This window comes from Sceloporus occidentalis, unplaced genomic scaffold (assembly GCF_023333645.1).
Source record: "Sceloporus occidentalis isolate IW3139 unplaced genomic scaffold, rSceOcc1.0.p SCAF_347, whole genome shotgun sequence".
In the NCBI taxonomy this organism is placed as follows: Eukaryota; Metazoa; Chordata; class Lepidosauria; order Squamata; family Phrynosomatidae; genus Sceloporus; species Sceloporus occidentalis.
The window spans coordinates 148,376-166,890 of NW_028317327.1; the positions used below are offsets into that span (position 1 = coordinate 148,376).

Here is an 18,515-nt window from a genome sequence, read left to right on the forward strand (position 1 = left end):
TTAGAACGAAAGCCAGATTAACGCGAGGTTAGAAACTTGGACCGTTGCTCCTGGACACATTTCTCCGAGACTTCAGAGAGGATAGGCAGCAGTTCGGAGTTTGACACTTTGTAGCATCACCATTTTTGTGGATGGGGACAACTCATTTTCCAGGCTTTGGAAACGTAACCAGACAAGGAAGCATTGATTAGGTAGGCAATGGGATGGCATCTGTTGAATGTGTGCGTGTGAGTGTCTGGTGTTTCTGTCTGTTTGAATGTGAGTGTTTGAATGTGTTTGGTGTTTGCATGTGTTTGAATGTGTGTGTGTGAGAATGTGTTTGTCTGGTGTTTGAATGTGAGTGTGTAAATGTGTTTGTGAGTGTCTGGTGTTTGCATGTGTTTGAATGTGAGTGTGTGAATGTGTTTGTGAGTGTCTGGTGTTTCTGTGTGTTTGAATGTGAGTGTGTGAATGTGAGTGTCTGGTGCATGTATGTGATTGTGTGTCTGTTGTCTGTGAGTGTTTAGTGTATTTGTGCAAACAGGCTCTGGCAGTGTAAGGCCAGCGGGTGCCGCTTGGAGACATATAATCTATCTGCTCGCGGCTGCACATCCAGAGTCCGATCTGCTGCTGGAGGGATGATATGGGTCAGGATTCAGACCTTTCGACCTCCGTCCCACCTGGCGTTTGCCGGAAGTGCCAGAGGGTCAGTGTTTAAATATTGCTGTGAGTGTGGTGTGTGTATAAATGTGTGAGTGTGGTGTGTGTATGAATGTGTGAGTGTGGTGTGTGTATAGATGTGTGAGTGTGGTGTGTGTATAAATGTGTGAGTGTGAGTGTGCGTAGCGCATCTCTTTTGCCTGTAAGCCGTTCTCAGGATCCCTGGGTGACTCCTCTTCCTGGCATCTTACCTGTCATGTCTCAATCTTGTGAGTAAGGCCCGGGCCCCGTGGGGCGCAGCGTCAGAGTGACTCACACACAAAGCAAGGTGCGGGCTTCTTGCCCCAGGGCAGGGCGTGGGGAGGCCGGTAAAATTCCAGCATCTCCGATCAGACCTTCCTCTCATGGCAAACAAACTGCCCCTTTCAGCAACTCTCTGAACCCCAAAATATGGCCTTACAGCCAGTGGATACCTGAGGAGCTGTCCCCTGACTAAGGGAATCGGCCCCCGACTACTATCTACCCCGGAAACGCTATAAATTATAGAAATAAATGATATTCTGAAAGCTCTAAATGTCAATGTGTTTCATGCATCATGAAGTGTCCCCGGCTGCCATATTCTTTTATTGAATTCGACCCTTAGAATCCCCTCTTTAATCTTTAGCTTCTGGTGACGTTTCCTTATTTATTTTTCATTCTGCCAAATACCGCACATCCTTCCTGCTCCTTTGTCTGGAACTTTCTGGAATCGAGTAAATAAAGCACAGAAAGTTCTCTGGATTCTAATCCTGTAATTATGGTTTTCCATCATCCTGATTGGTTGCATAAGATCACCAATTTCATTAAATTTCACATCGTCATAAACTCTCCTGAGGTGTCTGTGGCTGCGATCCAGGCGGCACATAAGGCCATAATACGAGCGAAAACAATTAACCGGCCTTCAGACGTTAGGAGGTTCGAGCACAAAGACGTCCTCCCAGAACCCACAGGTCAGGCGGTGAGACCGATGAGTCTATATGAGATCTCCTCCTGGAGGACACATCAGTCCCATTATGAGGAATCAAGCTGTATGCAAATTAGGCAGCATATCCCCTCGCAGCATATCTCCTCCGAAAATGGCTTCCTTACTAGACTTAGAAAATATTAAGCTCTCCCACTCGGGGAATGAAGTCTTTCGGGAGTGAATCAATTCATATTTGGCTTCTCTAGACTTACCCACCAAACCCCAACCTTATCCCATCAAAGGGTTAAAGCCAAAAGCCCCTGATGCTTTTACTAATTTCTCCTAGAAATGTTTTTCCGACGTTTTAATTCCCCATTTAGCAGAATTACACAGCATTGTTCCGAAGGTTCCTCTTCCACCTGGATACATTAGAAGCCGATATCCTGGGGTATAATACGGGTATTATTCCCCAAAGAGGGAAAGGGCTTCAATAACCCAGGTAGCTACCGACCCGCATCATTACCCAATACCGACCCAAAACTGCTTAACATATATTAGGGATAGAATTAACCCTTTTTTACTCTCTTTGATTCATCTAGATCAAGTGGGCTTTATGGCTTGGTGTCAGGCGCAGACGCACACAGGTGTATTAAGATGCTGGGGTACACAAAAGACAACAAAACGCCCTCATTCGACCACCTCAGCCTGCCTTTTTACATTTGGAGTTCTATCCCGTCCTAATTTTTCCCAACCTTCACAACAGCTTACAGCAGTTTACTACCCCCCCCCCCCGACAGCATGGCTGTCACAGTTATGGTGACCATTTATAATGGCACAAGGCAGGGTTGGCCACTATCTCCTTTATTGTTTGCCGTTGCTTTGTGCTCTTTGTGCTGTTCACTCACACTTGAGATATTAGTGCATGCGCAGACGATATGATCTCGCTCTCTCATACTTATTGACAGGAACATCCCGCAGAGCCTGTAGAATGCGAGACGAGCCTTTTATGTGGGTTTTATTCCTATTTGTTTTAGTTGTTTTTTTTTATCCGTTATAATTTACAATTCCATATTATTAAATACGTCCGCATTTAGGGTGAAGGTTTAAGGGTAATTCCTTGAAATGTTCAGCGTTTAGATATGGATAGAATTTCATGTTGAATAAAATATAGAGACTCGCTGCAGGCCCTACAAAGAGGTTTGAGAACAATTCAGTGGAGAACGGGCAGCCGCGTAATACCCCACCGTACGGTGCATCCCCACTCAGGAGCGCCCCAAGCTTTAGCTCATTTGGAAAAGTTCCAAAGTCGTTGGGGACACAGAGTCTGCCCCTCCCACTGCAGGGTGACAGACAGAAGGGAGTTATGGGACACAGAGTCTGCCCCTCCCACTGCAGGGTGACAGACAGAAGGGAGTTTTGGGACACGGAGTCTGCCCCTCCCACTGCAGGGTGACAGACAGAAGGGAGTTATGGGACATGGAGTCTGCCCCTCCCACCGAAGGGTAACAGACAGAAGAGGGAAATGGGACACGGAGTCTGCCCCTCCCACCGAAGGGTAACAGACAGAAGGGGGCAATGTAGTTATTTTTCTGTAATAATCTTACGCCTGACTAAATGCCCACTTTGGTTATTATTCGGCTCTTATAGACTGTAAGCTCTTTTGGCGGAGAGTAAACATCCGTTACATCTGCCCTATGTACTCCCCCTCTTGTGTTTCATTGGGGGTTAAGGGCTATACTAATGAAACGTACCCAGAAGAAAGAGACAAGACTTCACCCGTATAAGAGGTTCTGTAATCTGCTTTATTCAGATAAAATTCACCTGCTGATTACATGAAATATATTACTTTCCAAATAATACAAAAGATAAATATATTTATATATAAAATTCACTTGGTAATAAATACGACATAAATAGATTACAACACAAAAGAAGCAAACATTGCAATAAATGGATCAAGGCAGAAATCACTTTCAGATTTTGGCTTATTAATTCCCTGCCGTGGAAAATATTCACAGCTCCGTGGCCCAGTCTTCCCAAAATCCCCTGAGGTATAAGGCACATGGTGAGGATATTGTCTGTTTGGAGGCAACTGCAGTGTTTACGAACACCAAAGGATGTTTGATAGCATCTCTTACATGTGCCATTTACATGTGTTATACAGAGAGCAGAGGGGTGTATCGGTATTATACACAGCGCGGGTGGGGGCTGTATTATACAGAGAGCAGGGGGTTCTGTATTATACGAGGGGGGCATTTGTATGGATACACAGGGCAAGGGGTGTATTTGTATGGATACACAGGGCAAGGGGTGCATTTGTATGGATACCCAGGACGAGGGGGGCATTTGTATGGATACCAGGGCGAGGGGGGCATTTGTATGGATACACAGGGCAAGGGGGGCATTTGTATGGATACACAGGGCGAGGGGTGCATTTGTATGGATACACAGGGCGAGGGGTGCATTTGTATGGATACACAGGGCGAGGGGTGCATTTGTATGGATACACAGGGCGAGGGGTGCATTTGTATGGATACACAGGGCGAGGGGGGCATTTGTATGGATACACAGGGCGAGGGGGGCATTTGTATGGATACACAGGGCGAAGGGTGCATTTGTATGGATACACAGGGCGAGGGGTGCATTTGTATGGATACACAGGGCGAGGGGGGCATTTGTATGTATACACAGGGCGAGGGGGGCATTTGTATGGATACACAGGGGTGGGTGGATCTGTGCTTTATACTCAATGTATGGTACAGTCCTATGGATAAGAGGCTTGTATGTGGGGGGGGGGGTGCTGTAATACACTGCAGTGTCTCCTTTTCTAGGAAATTATAGAAGTGAAATAGATTCGGATTTCTTTGGCAAGAGTTCCTTCCAATTATAGTCCACCCCTCAGTTTGGAACCAGCCAATACTGGGAGCGTCAGACTAGGGGACAGGAAAAATGCTGTACCTTGTTCTGCTACATAGAGGCCACGCTCTCCTCGAGGGCTTTACTTAATACCCTATTCAGCCGTGGAGCCCGTGGCCGGCTGAGCTGCGGAATGTGTCAGGATGCTGGTTAAAACCCCGGGGCTGAGCGCGAGGCCATGTGATGACATCCCCGGGGTCATGTGATGACATCCCCGGGGTCATGTGATGACATCCCCGGGGTGAGCGACCGCTGATATCATACATTTCCAGCCGCTCTAGTTACAGGCACAGAGGATGCACAAGGCTCCAAAGGTTTGGCAGGAGCCGTGCATGGAGTTCTGCATCGCGTGGCACGGTATACGGTCTCGTCAATCGGACACCGATAGCCGGTTGAATATGGGCAATCTTTTGTTGGATGGAGGTGGCAGTTGGCCTGAGATCTCAAACACCGGAGACTCGGACCCACTACTGTAGCATTCTGTTTCCGGCAGTGAGGTGGAGGAGGGCGAGCGAAGGAGCATATAGTCAGAAAAGGGATCCTGGGTAACATTCCCAGCTCGGGAACAGCGACACGAACAACAACGGGAGCAGGAATCTGATGATTTCAGAGAGGAGACGTGGCTTCTGGTCTCTGGTGGAGCCGGGGAGAAGAACAGCTCGGAAGGAGGGGGGGACACAGAGGGCGCCCTTGAGAAAGAGGCTGGATCCGGGAATCCTGGAGGTGTCGGCGAGCGCCTCCTAGCTGGGACCCCACTGTAGCTGAAACTCTGACGCAGGACCTGCTGAGGTGCTCCGTGTTCAGAGGGATGATGAATGAAGTTGCAGCGGGAACCATATGGACACTCTCCATACAGATAGAATTTGTGGCACAACTCTGTCTTGTATTTAGGATGACGGTTCGGCTCTCGCAGTTCCATGGAGCCATGGGCAAACTGGCACTTGGAGCCATATTTGCAGGTGCCCGTTTCCGAGAAGGTGCGGCATAGCTCAGTTTTATAGCGAGAGGAGGGAGCAGGAAGCGAAGGCAGCGCAATCTTCAATGGAGGGAACCCAGGAGGAGGAGGAAGAGCAGAACGTGACCCTTCAATCAGGCTGATGGATCGGTCGGGTCTGAAGGGTGTTCGAGATGTTTCTAGGGACAATGAATCACGTGCTGTCCAACATGGCTCTTCATGGAAGTCAGGGGCAAAGGAATGTCTCCGCTGGGGGCTCTGAAAGCTCCTCTCTATGGGAGGTTCAAACTCTTCTGAGAGACTGAGGTTGCGCAGGTTCTGTGGATTGGGGAGAATATATTAGAATGGTGGAAGCACAAAGTGGGGTATAAAATAATAGTTCAGGGGTGGTAACCAGGGTTATAGGCACACGGGGAGGGGGGGCAGGGAAAAGATGATACAAGTAACAGAGGCGTCCAGCGACCGGCCGATGACAGAGGCGTCCAGCGACCGGCCGGTGACAGAGGCGTCCAGCGACCGGCCGGTGACAGGCGTTCAGCGACCGGCTTGTGACAGAGAGTGGCAGTGACCGGCCGGTGACAGAGAATGGCAGTGACCGCCTGACAGGAGAATGAGGCCAATCTGGTTGTGCCGGAGAAGCAAGTCCTGACGTCACTGACATCCGATCACAAACATCTCCCTGACAACAGCAGAGAGGACTTACGTCTGAACCTGATCAGCAGGAAGTGTCCCGGACCCTGTGGCCCCAGGCAGTGACAGCCAGGCAGGAAACAATGAAAGCACAGACCAGAGTCCCCATAGAAATATCCTGTCTGCTTCTAGATCCATATTGCCCCTACAAACCAAGTCTACTTCTAGATCCACCTCCATCCAACCCTTTTAACTCCCAATCCGGCCATTCTCCCTCTCAGATGTCATCCATTCATGATGTTCTTTCCCCCAGTTTCATCTGCTGACTCCAGATACCCCTTAATTTATATTTTTCCTCCTGGGTCCTTCTGGACACTCTTCCCCCCTGTCCTACCGCTCTCTTACTCACCGCCAAGTCTATTTCTGCCCAGACTTCTGCCAGATTTTATGTCCTGTTTTCTATCTGGCCCTTTTAGGAGCCACACCTAGAAGTTACTGAACTTAGAACAATGTTTCGAAACCAGAGAATTGCTTCATTCTTGCACTGTTTCCATGAGTCCCCCTCCCCCGACTTCCTCCTGTCACCAGAAAACTTATTGGGTTTTTTTTCTTGATACAAAGAAACATTCAATAACGCCCCCCCCCAACCCACATAGTAAGAGACCCCCAAAGCCCTCACCTTGTACAAGGTTTGGATATCCACCATGGAGGACATGCTGATCAGGCAGCTGCTCGGCTCTCCCTGTGATCCTCTGCGAGTTTTAGAGTTTGTACGCGAAGCCGCCCTTTTATACCCCTCGCCCCACCCTCTGTGGTGTCTATGAGGTAATCTGTGAGGGTGAAGTCCAGGAGGAGGGGGAGGTGTTAGCTAATCGCACCCAGGCAAGAAAAACAACCCAGTCCCAAAGTAAGACAGGAAGGGGGGGTCAGGGTGGGGTAAAGAAACTCGGAACAAATAGAGTCAGGAGCGAGAATGAAAAACAAGACAGGGGCAGGGGGGTAGAAACCGAAAGCATTGAAATGAAAAACAACACAGAAAGGCCTGGAGGGGGATCTGCGTGACATTATCCGCCATAAGTGTCGGATGGTGTGTATCACTGTGCTTTGTACACCGTGTAATGTGCGTGTGTAGAGCTGTGTACAGGTGTCGCACAAACACACATCTGATGACCTCAAGAAGTTGCCATCGCAATGTTATAGTGAGTTGAGCCAGTGTGGAGCAAGTGCGGTGCGCCCATGGCAAGAAACTAGGGTGCCCCAGGGTGCCCGGGCAAGAGCCACAGAGGTAGCCAGACCCCAAAATCTTCTGAGCAGGCGCCCGCCAGTGGGATATACATCCCTCTCCTTCGCTCACAGACAGAAGCCAATTTTTAGCAGGTGCTGAAGCTGCTGTCACAGTCCGTTGAGAGGGGTCTCTGTGTCCGGAACATGTCAGAAGTCAGATTCTCACCTATAACTGGTGCCTTCGTGGGTACGACAGGCCAGTTACCCTACAGACTGTTCATAGAGGAAGAGGACGGTGACTTATATTGACCTGCACAGCCCCTGATTCCAGCCTGTGCATGCCCCTCATGCGTAATAATGCCATTAGACCAAAAGGTAGCCATTATTACCAATTATGAATATAACATGAAAACCGTATTCTGCTCTTTAAAAAACACCCCATTCAGAAAGTGAATCTTTACCCCCAAGGGTCTTTTGCCCCGTCTTTCGTTAGTCTGTGTGTTATAACCAATGGTCCAGAGACAGACTCAAACCAATGGTTATTAGACAGACTCAAACCAATGGTTATTAGACAGACTCAAACCAATGGTTATGAGACAGACTCAAACCAATGGTTATGAGACAGACTCAAACCAATGGTTATGAGACAGACTCAAACCAATGGTTATGAGACAGACTCAAACCAATGGTTATTAGACAGACTCAAACCAATGGTTATTAGACAGACTCAAACCAATGGTTATGAGACAGACTCAAACCAATGGTCCAGAGACAGACTCAAACCAATGGTCCTGAGACAGACTCAAACCAATGGTCCTGAGACAGACTCAAACCAATGGTCCAGAGACAGACTCAAACCAATGGTCCTGAGACAGACTCAAACCAATGGAAATGAGACAGACTCAAACCAATGGTTATGAGACAGACTCAAACCAATGGTCCAGAGACAGACTCAAACCAATGGTCCTGAGGCAGACTCGCATCGACAGTACCGAGACAGACTCAGGCTGATGTACTGAGACAGATTCAAACCGAAGGTCCTCTGACACTCAAACCGAAAGTTTTCATGGCCCTAAAACTCAAGCTGTCCATCCTCAGACTCCAACTGAACGTCCTCAGACAAACCCAAACCGATGGTCTTGAAAAAGACTTAAACCAATGGTCCCGAGACAGAATCAAGTTGATGGCCCTCAGACAGACTAAAGAAAATAGTCCTGAGACACAAAGTTACGAGGGCCCTGCACACAAGCTGCCAATCCAGACAGGTGGAAATGAAACCTCCCAACCATCCTGAAGATCAACCTGGTGTAGCTCTCCAGGACACAGTGGGGCATTTCCCAGGAAAACCCACCGTTTTATGGGGTTATATAAGGTTTTTCCTGCATGCTGCCGGCTGATCTCACAAAGCTTCTTCTGTCAGTTGCATGCGTTCAGCTGTTGATGGCCTTGAAGTCATATTGGGCTCCATTCCCTCGATCCTGTCTCTCCCCAGAAATATCACTTCGACCAAGAGAAGAAGGAGAAGTCTTAGCAGCCGATGGACAGCCTCACTAGCCATACTCTGTACTGTGTCCGCAGTCTAAGCCCAGTTTTCTAGCTATGTATGGCGCATATAGTTGGCACCCCAAGGTTTAAACATTATTATACTAACCATTATTGCCCCGTCCTGGAGAAGCAGCCAAGCGGTAACAGAGGTAGAAAATCAGCGAACGTTGGCAAACCTTCACGATTTCACGAAACATGTTCAGAAGAATATTCCCGTAAATCGTGTTCAGAGGACAACGTGGACTTTGCAAAAATAAGTCACATGACCCACAGAATAAAAGCCAATTAAGGTTAATGGTCCTAAATGGAGGTTAGATAAAACCATAGAAACCAACTGCCCCAGAAATATTGAGGGCCTTCCCGCGTGACGTGGCACCTGTCCGTGATCCGCCACTTTTCCCAAATCCTACATGTTATAGTTCCACACACAAGAAAACCTTCAAACAACCCAAGTCTGTGTTCCTAATGGGAACGGCCGTCTTAATGTTCATTTTTCTTGGGATCTGCAGGATTATTCCTCCCCGCTAAATTATCTCTCCTTTCCCGATTGTTGTTGGTTGGTCTCCTTTTGTAATGGTGGGAGAGACGTTTAGGACAGGGAACTGATCAGATAATGGTGGCCCTGCCACAGGCTGCTGCCAATCCCGTAATTACTGCGGGAACAGAACCAGTGGAAAGTCTTAACAAACGAATTTAGTTATTATGCTAATGATGGTCCCACCAATTGCCCCACCGGATTAGGAGCAGGCAGATTCCATCGGATCCTCCACCCCAATTTGCATCAGGAACGGCAGCAATCGTTTCATTAGAAGTGGATTCCAGGTGAAATGCAATCGTGGCACCTCTGGCAGCGAACAGGGAAAGTTGGTGTTACCCAACAGCGCGCATGCAGCGGAAATACCCCACTTCCACAGCACCCACACATCAAGGAAAAGGCCCTGGCGTGACTGCAATCCCCAATATCCACGTGTCGCAATCATTCTGCAGCCTGCACAGCGCATGGAGCGCAGGGGGAGCGGGAGGGAAGACATCGGCCCGTGGATCAGCTCATGCAGCGGCCAGACAGGAGCTCGTGCAATGAGGGGATTCCCATTTCCAGCAGATCCGTCGTGATTTTTGGGGGTAGCTAGGTTTGGGGGGGATGGTGTCTCTGCGGAGCCGAGATCAGGCAGATGTCAGAGCTTTCTGATCGCTAAACAGTGATTTCTTGGTGAGCTGCCGTGAGATTAAAATGTGTTGCCAATTCATCTGTTCATTAACATGAACATACAATAAGATTAACAGACTGGGGCAGGAGCAGAAGAGCCCCTGGGAGCTTACAATCTATTAAGCTTCATAATGCAGAGTTGGGCTCTATCCCCCACACGGAATAAGCCAGGGGCACGAGCTGGGACTGCAACATGTCACAGAAATCCAGACTCTGCCAGCAGATCGGCCCCATCCGGCCCCCGTCTAGTCGCTCCTGCTGTAACAACTCAAACCTTAACAAGTCGTCGGCCTCGTCTAATTTCAGGAGCCATATGTTTATCCCATGCATGTTTAATAACGCTCACTGTATTACCCTCTACCACTTCTGCTGGGAGGCAGCTCCACTATACAACCCCCACTTCACACTAGGGCAGCTGGCATTCCCTCAGGCATGTGTTGTAAGGGTACGAGCTATATATTGTGGCTGTGATGAGGAAAGCCAGGGCAGAGGCTGCGGCGCGTTGTAATTCTCTGTATGGTACCTGGAAGTCAGACATGCTGAGAAAATCCAGCTCATCGGGGGGGGGGTCACTTCCATGTTTGGTTTGGCAGCGACGGCGCGATTGTGTAACTCGAGTAAATGTCTTAATCTCTGATTTCCTGGAATCTCCCATTCTGCCCACTCTACCAAGAATTTGCATTGCAGACACAGCTGGGCCCACCTGAAGAGCTTGCACTCTGTGATACTGTCATGTTACACAGAATGTTTTAGCGATGATCCATTTTCTACCGCGTGTTTACTGCGGCCGAACTGAGCGTGTAATGTGCATGGAACACGCAGGCCGGGATTACCTGTACACATACATAAGAACACATCCAGAGGTAAATAATTAGATAGATGGGGGGGGGGGTGTGGAGTCTGCGGTGGCGAAGGCTGTTGGCGCATACAGTGAGGATCTGAAAGATGTGGAGTCCGTGGCGGGGAAGGCTGTAAGCACATACAGTGAGGATGTGAAAGATGTGGAGTCCGTGGCGGGGAAGGCTGTAAGCACATACAGTGAGGATCTGAAAGATGTGGAGTCCGTGGCGGGGAAGGCTGTAAGCGCATACAGTGAGGATGTAAAGGATGTGGAGTCCGCGGCGGGGAAGGCTGTTGGCGCATACAGTGAGGATCTGAAAGATGTGGAGTCCGCGGCGGGGAAGGCTGTAAGCGCATACAGTGAGGATGTGAAAGATGTGGAGTCCGTGGCGGGGAAGGCTGTAAGCGCATACAGTGAGGATGTAAAGGATGTGGAGTCCGCGGCGGGGAAGGCTGTTGGCGCATACAGTGAGGATCTGAAAGATGTGGAGTCCGTGGCGGGGAAGGCTGTAAGCGCATACAGTGAGGATGTAAAGGATGTGGAGTCCGCGGCGGGGAAGGCTGTTGGCGCATACAGTGAGGATCTGAAAGATGTGGAGTCCGCGGCGGGGAAGGCTGTAAGCGCATACAGTGAGGATGTGAAAGATGTGGAGTCCGCGGCGGGGAAGGCTGTAAACCCAAAAAGGATCAAAAGAATGAATCTGGATTCTGGACCTGAGCTTGCAGCTCGTTCGCCGTACCCATCAACAATAAAGATGTTTTCCCGTCTCGCCTGCACCCAAAAATGTCCCAAAATCATGATAATAATGATAATAATAATAATAATTTATTGCCTCTGGCACAGGATCCCACCCCGTTTCATGCGGGCAATAACCGCTTTGCTACGCTGCGTCCCTTTAGGAAGGCCGGCGTGTGGTGCGCAAGGGGTTAAGGTATCTGGGTGGAGTCACTGGATCCCGGCTCATCGCCCGCAGGCCGGGTACAAAGTGTAACCGATTATTAGTCATTCGGATAAGCTCCGACTCCCACAATGCACTGCGGCAGCACATACTTCTCCCCCCACGTATGCACTTCGTTCTACACAGAAGGCAATTGCAACACAGCAGATGCGTATTACACCAGCAAAGCCGAGCGGGAGGGGCCTGGGCTTTATGTAATAGTGATGTCATGGATGTCCACGGTCAAGAAGCTCACAATCTAGCGGTAGAATGGAAGACGTTGCACTAAGCATCTTATACTTTCGTTGGATAACGGAAAACCTGCCCCGATAAGCTTACAATCTAGCGGCACAATGAGAGACTCTGTTAAAAGAAATCTCTCTCTGGAATCCCAGAGCTAGTGCTGTAATGGAAAACCCTCTCCCTAGGAGCTTACAATCTACTTGTACCACGACATAGCCTGAACCTGCCCCCAATCATCTTGCAGTGAAGTGAGATTTAGGGTAACCCGGCCCGGGGAGATTGGGATTGAGTGCCGGAGTTTAAACCGCCAAGTGACCTTCCGACGTTATCTAGCCCATTATCGACAAGGTGTACGCGGCGGGGACTCACGGCTCGTTCTGAGTCAGGGTCACTCTGCTTACCACGCGAGCCGCTTAATCAGGAGGGAAACTGACTAATCAATGGGCTTCAGAGACTGATTTCTGGGGCACGTGATGTGTGCAAAGTATCAGAGCTCATCCTGGAGGCAGCCGGGGACTATCACTCCCATCACACTAATATAACGGCAGAGATTGCTACTGAGGAGACAAAGCTAGAGAAGCACAACCGCAACAACAGGGAGACACAAAGCTCACCGAGCACAGAGAGAGCTCGGCTCACAAGTTTACAATCTATAGGGAATGAGGAGACACAGAGTAAAGAGCAAGCGTTACGCTGTAGGGACGGGGGTGTCACCGTGGGGTTGCTGTGTAAGCTGTAGGGACGGGGGTTACGCTGTAGGGACGGGGGGTGTCACCGCGGGGTTGCTGTGTACGCTGTAGGGATGGGGGTTACGCTGTAGGGACGGGGGGTGTCACCGCGGAGTTGCTGTGTACGCTGTAGGGATGGGGGTTACGCTGTAGGGACGGGGGGTGTCACCGCGGAGTTGCTGTGTACGCTGTAGGGACGGGGGGTGTATGCTGTAGGGACGGGGGTGTCACCGTGGGGTTGCTGTGTACGCTGTAGGGACGGGGGGGGGGAATACGCTGTAGGGACAGGGGGTATCACCGTGGGGTTGCTGTGTACGCTGTAGGGACGGGGGGTGTACGCTGTAGGGACAGGGGGTGTCACCGTGGGGTTGCTGTGTAAGCTGTAGGGACGGGGGGTTACGCTGTAGGGACGGGGGGGTGTACGCTGTAGGGACGGGGGTGTCACCGTGGGGTTGCTGTGTACGCTGTAGGGACGGGGCGTGTAGCGCACACAGAAGCTGGAGCAGCAGGAACCTGTAACATATTAAACAGGAACTTCATGGAAACGTTTAAAAATAAACTCCGGACTTTCCCTCCTGCTCGGTGACGTGAAACGCGGAGGGGAGGCAGAGCCCAAACCCTGCCCCGCTATGCCAGGCATTTCCCGGTATAACTCCGCAAGCTCAGCCAGCACTCACACCGGCTCCGGGAAACGGGGCTCCTTTAATCCCCAAAATACAAACCCCACCCTCTGTTCCAGACGTCTCCCTCTTTCATTCCTGCTGTTTTCCACTCTCCCCCTCTATTCCAGATGTCTCTCTACCTGTGGTCTCTCTCCTTTTTTCCTGCTGTATCTCTCCCCCATTCTTGCAGTTGCCCCAGGGGGTATTACCAGGCCTAATCAAATACCTCTTCTCTAAAGTAAATGAATCTTACTTGAAATGTATTTAATTTAATAATCAACTTTATCTTACAGATACCGTCGCCGATATAAAGCAATATCTACAAATATTCATAAAAAATAAGTGAAAAAGGAAATAATCAGAGACTCCGTCTCCGCAAGGATATCGACATTCTGGAGAGTTCAGGAGGTGAACGGTTTACAGGATAAAAAGGATCGGGAAAGACTGAGGGGTCTCAATATGTCCGACTTGGGGGGAGAGAAGTGAGAGACGGAGGAGAGAAAAGAGAGGAGAGAGGGGGTGGGCAAGAGAGAGACGGGAGAGAAGAGAGACATTTAAATCCAAAAAAGGGTTAATAAAGGACAGGAGGGGAATTTATTTCAAAGGAGGAGAAAAATTACAACAAGAGACCGGAATCTAACACTAGAGGATCGGAGACTGAGATGCGATGGAAGTTTTACTTTACTGAGAGGGTCATAGATAAGTGGAACAGCCTCCCAGCAGAAGTGGTAGAGGGTAATACAGTGAGGGTATTAAATATGCATGGGATAGCTCCTAAATCAAAAACTGATTAAGGTTCGAGTCTTTACAGACTGGATGGGGGCCGGATGGGGCCGATCTGCCGGCAGGTCTGAGGCTTTTAGCAAAGCAGTAAATGATAAAGTTATTTTCTATCACTGAGGACCTGAAACCACAAATGGGCTCATTCTGATGCGATCTCAAGGTCTGGCTGGCGTATGATGATGAATGAAGAAGAGAAGCTAAGAACGAATGCGGCGCTTTCCTTTATTAATATAGAGAATCGTTCTGCAGACAAACGAGCTGGAAAGAAACTCAACCTGTCAGCACTTAAGAACGCGATGGAATCTCAGGAGACGCTTCATAACAATCTCTGTCACATGATAGAGAGTCCGAGACGCGCAGGTACGGAGTGTCACAACACAGAAAAACAGCTGTGTCAGAGACACACAGAGCTACACGTATGGTGTGAGCGTCACATGATATTAAATCAGCTGACACGGAAACTTTACTTCAACAGCGAGAGGGAGGGAGACAGAGAGAGACAGAGAGACAGAGAGAACACATTAGAGAGAAAGAAGCTGAGGTAACAGAAGAAGTCATCTAGCACCTACACCGACCCGCCATAACATTATATATATATATATATATATATATACCGATCTGCCATAACATTATATATATATATATATATATATATACCGATCTGCCATAACATTATATATATATATATATATATATATATATATATATATATATATATATATACCGATCCGCCATAACATTATATATATATATATATATATATATATATATACCGATCAGCCATAACATATATATATATATATATATATATATATACACACACCGATCCGCCATAACATTATATATATATATATATATACAGTGTGAGCTGGGATCATGTAACCACACAGTCTTAAGGTTTGAAATACCACATAAGGCTGAATTATTTTTAGAATTGTAGTCCTTTTTATTAAAAGGTCTGTAAACAAACATAAATAAAACAAACAAAAAGAAAAGCCTTGCTCTCTGAGCACTTACTGACAAACAAAAACTAACTATCGTTGGACGGCTTACCCGCTACCAACAAAAAACATTTAGCACAGACCTTTTTCGTTTAGGAACCGTTCAGCAGATTTGTTTAGGAGAAAATGCAGTCTCACTCACTGCTTGTATGTTTCTCACCTGAATAACTCACAGGGCTCCTTTTTGTAGCAGCCCCCTGCTGCTCATTGGTAACAGGTGAGTAACTCTCTGAACCAGAACTCCTGGACTGGCTGCATCACCTGCTGCAAGTAAACTGTGGAGTGGAGCACTGGCCCTCCCTTCTCTCCAAATGCTCCACCCCAGGGACCCAAACATAACTACAACATTACCATTACTTTGCTGGTAACAAAACATTCTCCCTGGAGTTATCGAATACATTGCACTGCAGTATTTGGTGGGAAATGTACATGTTATCCACCACAATGCCCTGTTCCCTGTCACAACAGTTACACCGATCCGCCATAACATTATATATATATATATATATATATATATATATACACCGATCCGCCATAACATTATATATATACACCGATCCGCCATAACATTATATATATATATATATATATATATATATATATATATATATACACCGATCCGCCATAACATTATATATATATATATATATATACACCGATCCGCCATAACATTATATATATATACCGATCCGCCATAACATTATATATATATATACACACCGATCCGCCATAACATTATATATATATATATATACACCGATCCGCCATAACATTATATATATATATATATATATTTATATGTACACCGATCCGCCATAACATTATATATATACACCGATCCGCCATAACATTATATATATATATACACCAATCCGCCATAACATTATATATATATATATATACACACCGATCCGCCATAACATTATATATATATACATACACCGATCCGCCATAACATTATATATATATATATATATATACCGATCCACCATAACATTATATATATATATATATATATATACACCGATCTGCCATAACATTATATATATATATATATATATATACACCGATCCGCCATAACATTATATATATATATATATATATATATATACCGATCAGCCATAACATTATATATATATATATATATATATATATCTATACACCGATCCGCCATAACATTATATATATATATATATATATACAGTTACACCGATCCGCCATAACATTATATATATACACCGATCCGCCATAACATTATATATATCTATACACCGATCCGCCATAACATTATATATATATATATACACCGATCCGCCATAACATTATATATATACACCGATCCGCCATAACATTATATATATATACACCGATCCGCCATAACATTATATATATATATAACTATATATAACTATATCCAAAATAATTCAATCTGCTGTAAGAACACCACGGGAAAGGCTTCTAGAATACAAAAAAAAGGATAACACAAGCAGGATCCCTCTGGTAGTTACCTACAACCCAACCCTAGAGGAAATCCGCAAAATTATTAAAGACCTACAGCCGATATTCTCAGAAGACCCCATACTGAAAAAAATATTCCCTCAGCCCCCAATACTGGCATTCAAACAACCACCAAACCTGAGAAAAAGATTAGTGCGCAGCACACTGGCCCCAGAACAGGAGCATACACAGAATGGCACCGTACCATGCAACAAATCCCGCGGCAAACTTTGCCAACATATATGTGACAGCAACACAGCCAGTCACAACAACAAAACATACAGCATCAAAGACTCTTACTCATGTACATCGGCAAACGTGGTGTACATCATACAATGCTCTGCATGTGACAAAGGGGGCTACATTGGAGAAACGGGGCTTAAACTGCACCTTAGAATGAACCTGCACCGAAGCGCCATCAAAAACCATGAGGAAGAAAAATATTGCACCCCGGTAGGACATCATTTCACACAGAACAATCACTCCATCCAAAACCTAAAAATTAAAGGACTCAAAGGAAATTTCAGAGACTCTCAGGAAAGAAAAACATTTGAGATGAAAATGATTACACATTTTAACACCATAAAAGAGGGACTTAATGTGGATTCTGGCTTCCTTACACACTACCAGAACTTCATATGAACTTCATCTAGTCATCCAATGTCTAATTGCTGTTATCTTTGATGTTTTACTGTGGTTATTGGTTCCCTAAGTTTATTTGTTCTGTCCCTGGGTTATCTCTCCACCTCTCTGCATTTCTCACCTCCAGACCTATTATTTACGACACCCCACTCAACCCCCCCCCCTTATACCATCACTTGTTTTAAGTTGTAACCTCTATCATGTTGATTAGTATTGCTTCAGACCTGATGAAGGGAGGATAACTCTCGAAAGCTTGTCTTTTTAATATTATGTTAGTCCAATAAAAAAGGTATCACCGCATACTCTGCAATACTCTATTTTTTGACATCGTGTCTACTGGACTAATACGGCTTCACCCTTTTACATATATATATATATATATATATATATATATATATATATATATATACACCAATCCACCATAACATTATATATATATATATACACCGATCCGCCATAACATTATATATATATATATATATACACCGATCCGCCATAACATTATATATATATATATATATACACCGATCCACCATAACATTATATATATATATATATATATATATATACACCGATCCGCCATAACATTATATATATATATATACCGATCCGCCATAACACTATATATATATATATATATATATATATACACCGATCCGCCATAACACTATATATATATATATATATATACACCGATCCGCCATAACATAACATTATATATATATACATATACAGCGATCAGCCATAACATTATATATATATATACATATACAGCGATCCGCCATAACATTATATATATATATATATATATATATATATATACCGATCCACCATAACATTATTTATACCGATCCGCCATAACATTATATATATATATATATATATATATATATATATATATATACACCGATCAGCCATAACATAACATTATATATATATACATATGCAGCGATCAGTCATAACATTATATATATATATACATATACAGCGATCCGCCATAACATTATATATATATATATATACCGATCCGCCATAACATTATATATATATATATATATATATATATATATATATATACGACTGAAGAGCATAAAGATTAACGGGAGCAAAAGAAAGGCTTAA

The 18,515-nt window shown here is 45.9% G+C and overlaps 1 protein-coding gene across 1 annotated transcript; it reads right to left on the minus strand.

Moving 5' to 3' along the window:
* Window positions 1–4,868: 4,868 nt before the first annotated feature.
* Window positions 4,869–6,798, minus strand: LOC149274094 (mRNA decay activator protein ZFP36-like). Its single transcript, XM_089505847.1, has 2 exons — window positions 6,763–6,798; window positions 4,869–5,771 (listed from the first exon to the last, which is right to left on the minus strand). The coding sequence occupies exons 1-2, from the start codon at window positions 6,796–6,798 to the stop codon at window positions 4,869–4,871; spliced, it is 939 nt and encodes a 312-aa protein (XP_089361973.1).
* Between the last annotated feature and the right edge of the window lie 11,717 nt (window positions 6,799–18,515).

Excerpts from the sequence above, each read along its gene's own strand:
- LOC149274094 (XM_089505847.1), bottom strand. The coding sequence starts at position 6,798 with ATGTCCTCCATGGTGGATATCCAAACCTTGTACAAG. Across the intron at positions 5,772-6,762 it reads ATATCCAAACCTTGTACAAG|AACCTGCGCAACCTCAGTCT; the intron begins GTGAGGGCTTTG and ends CCCAATCCACAG.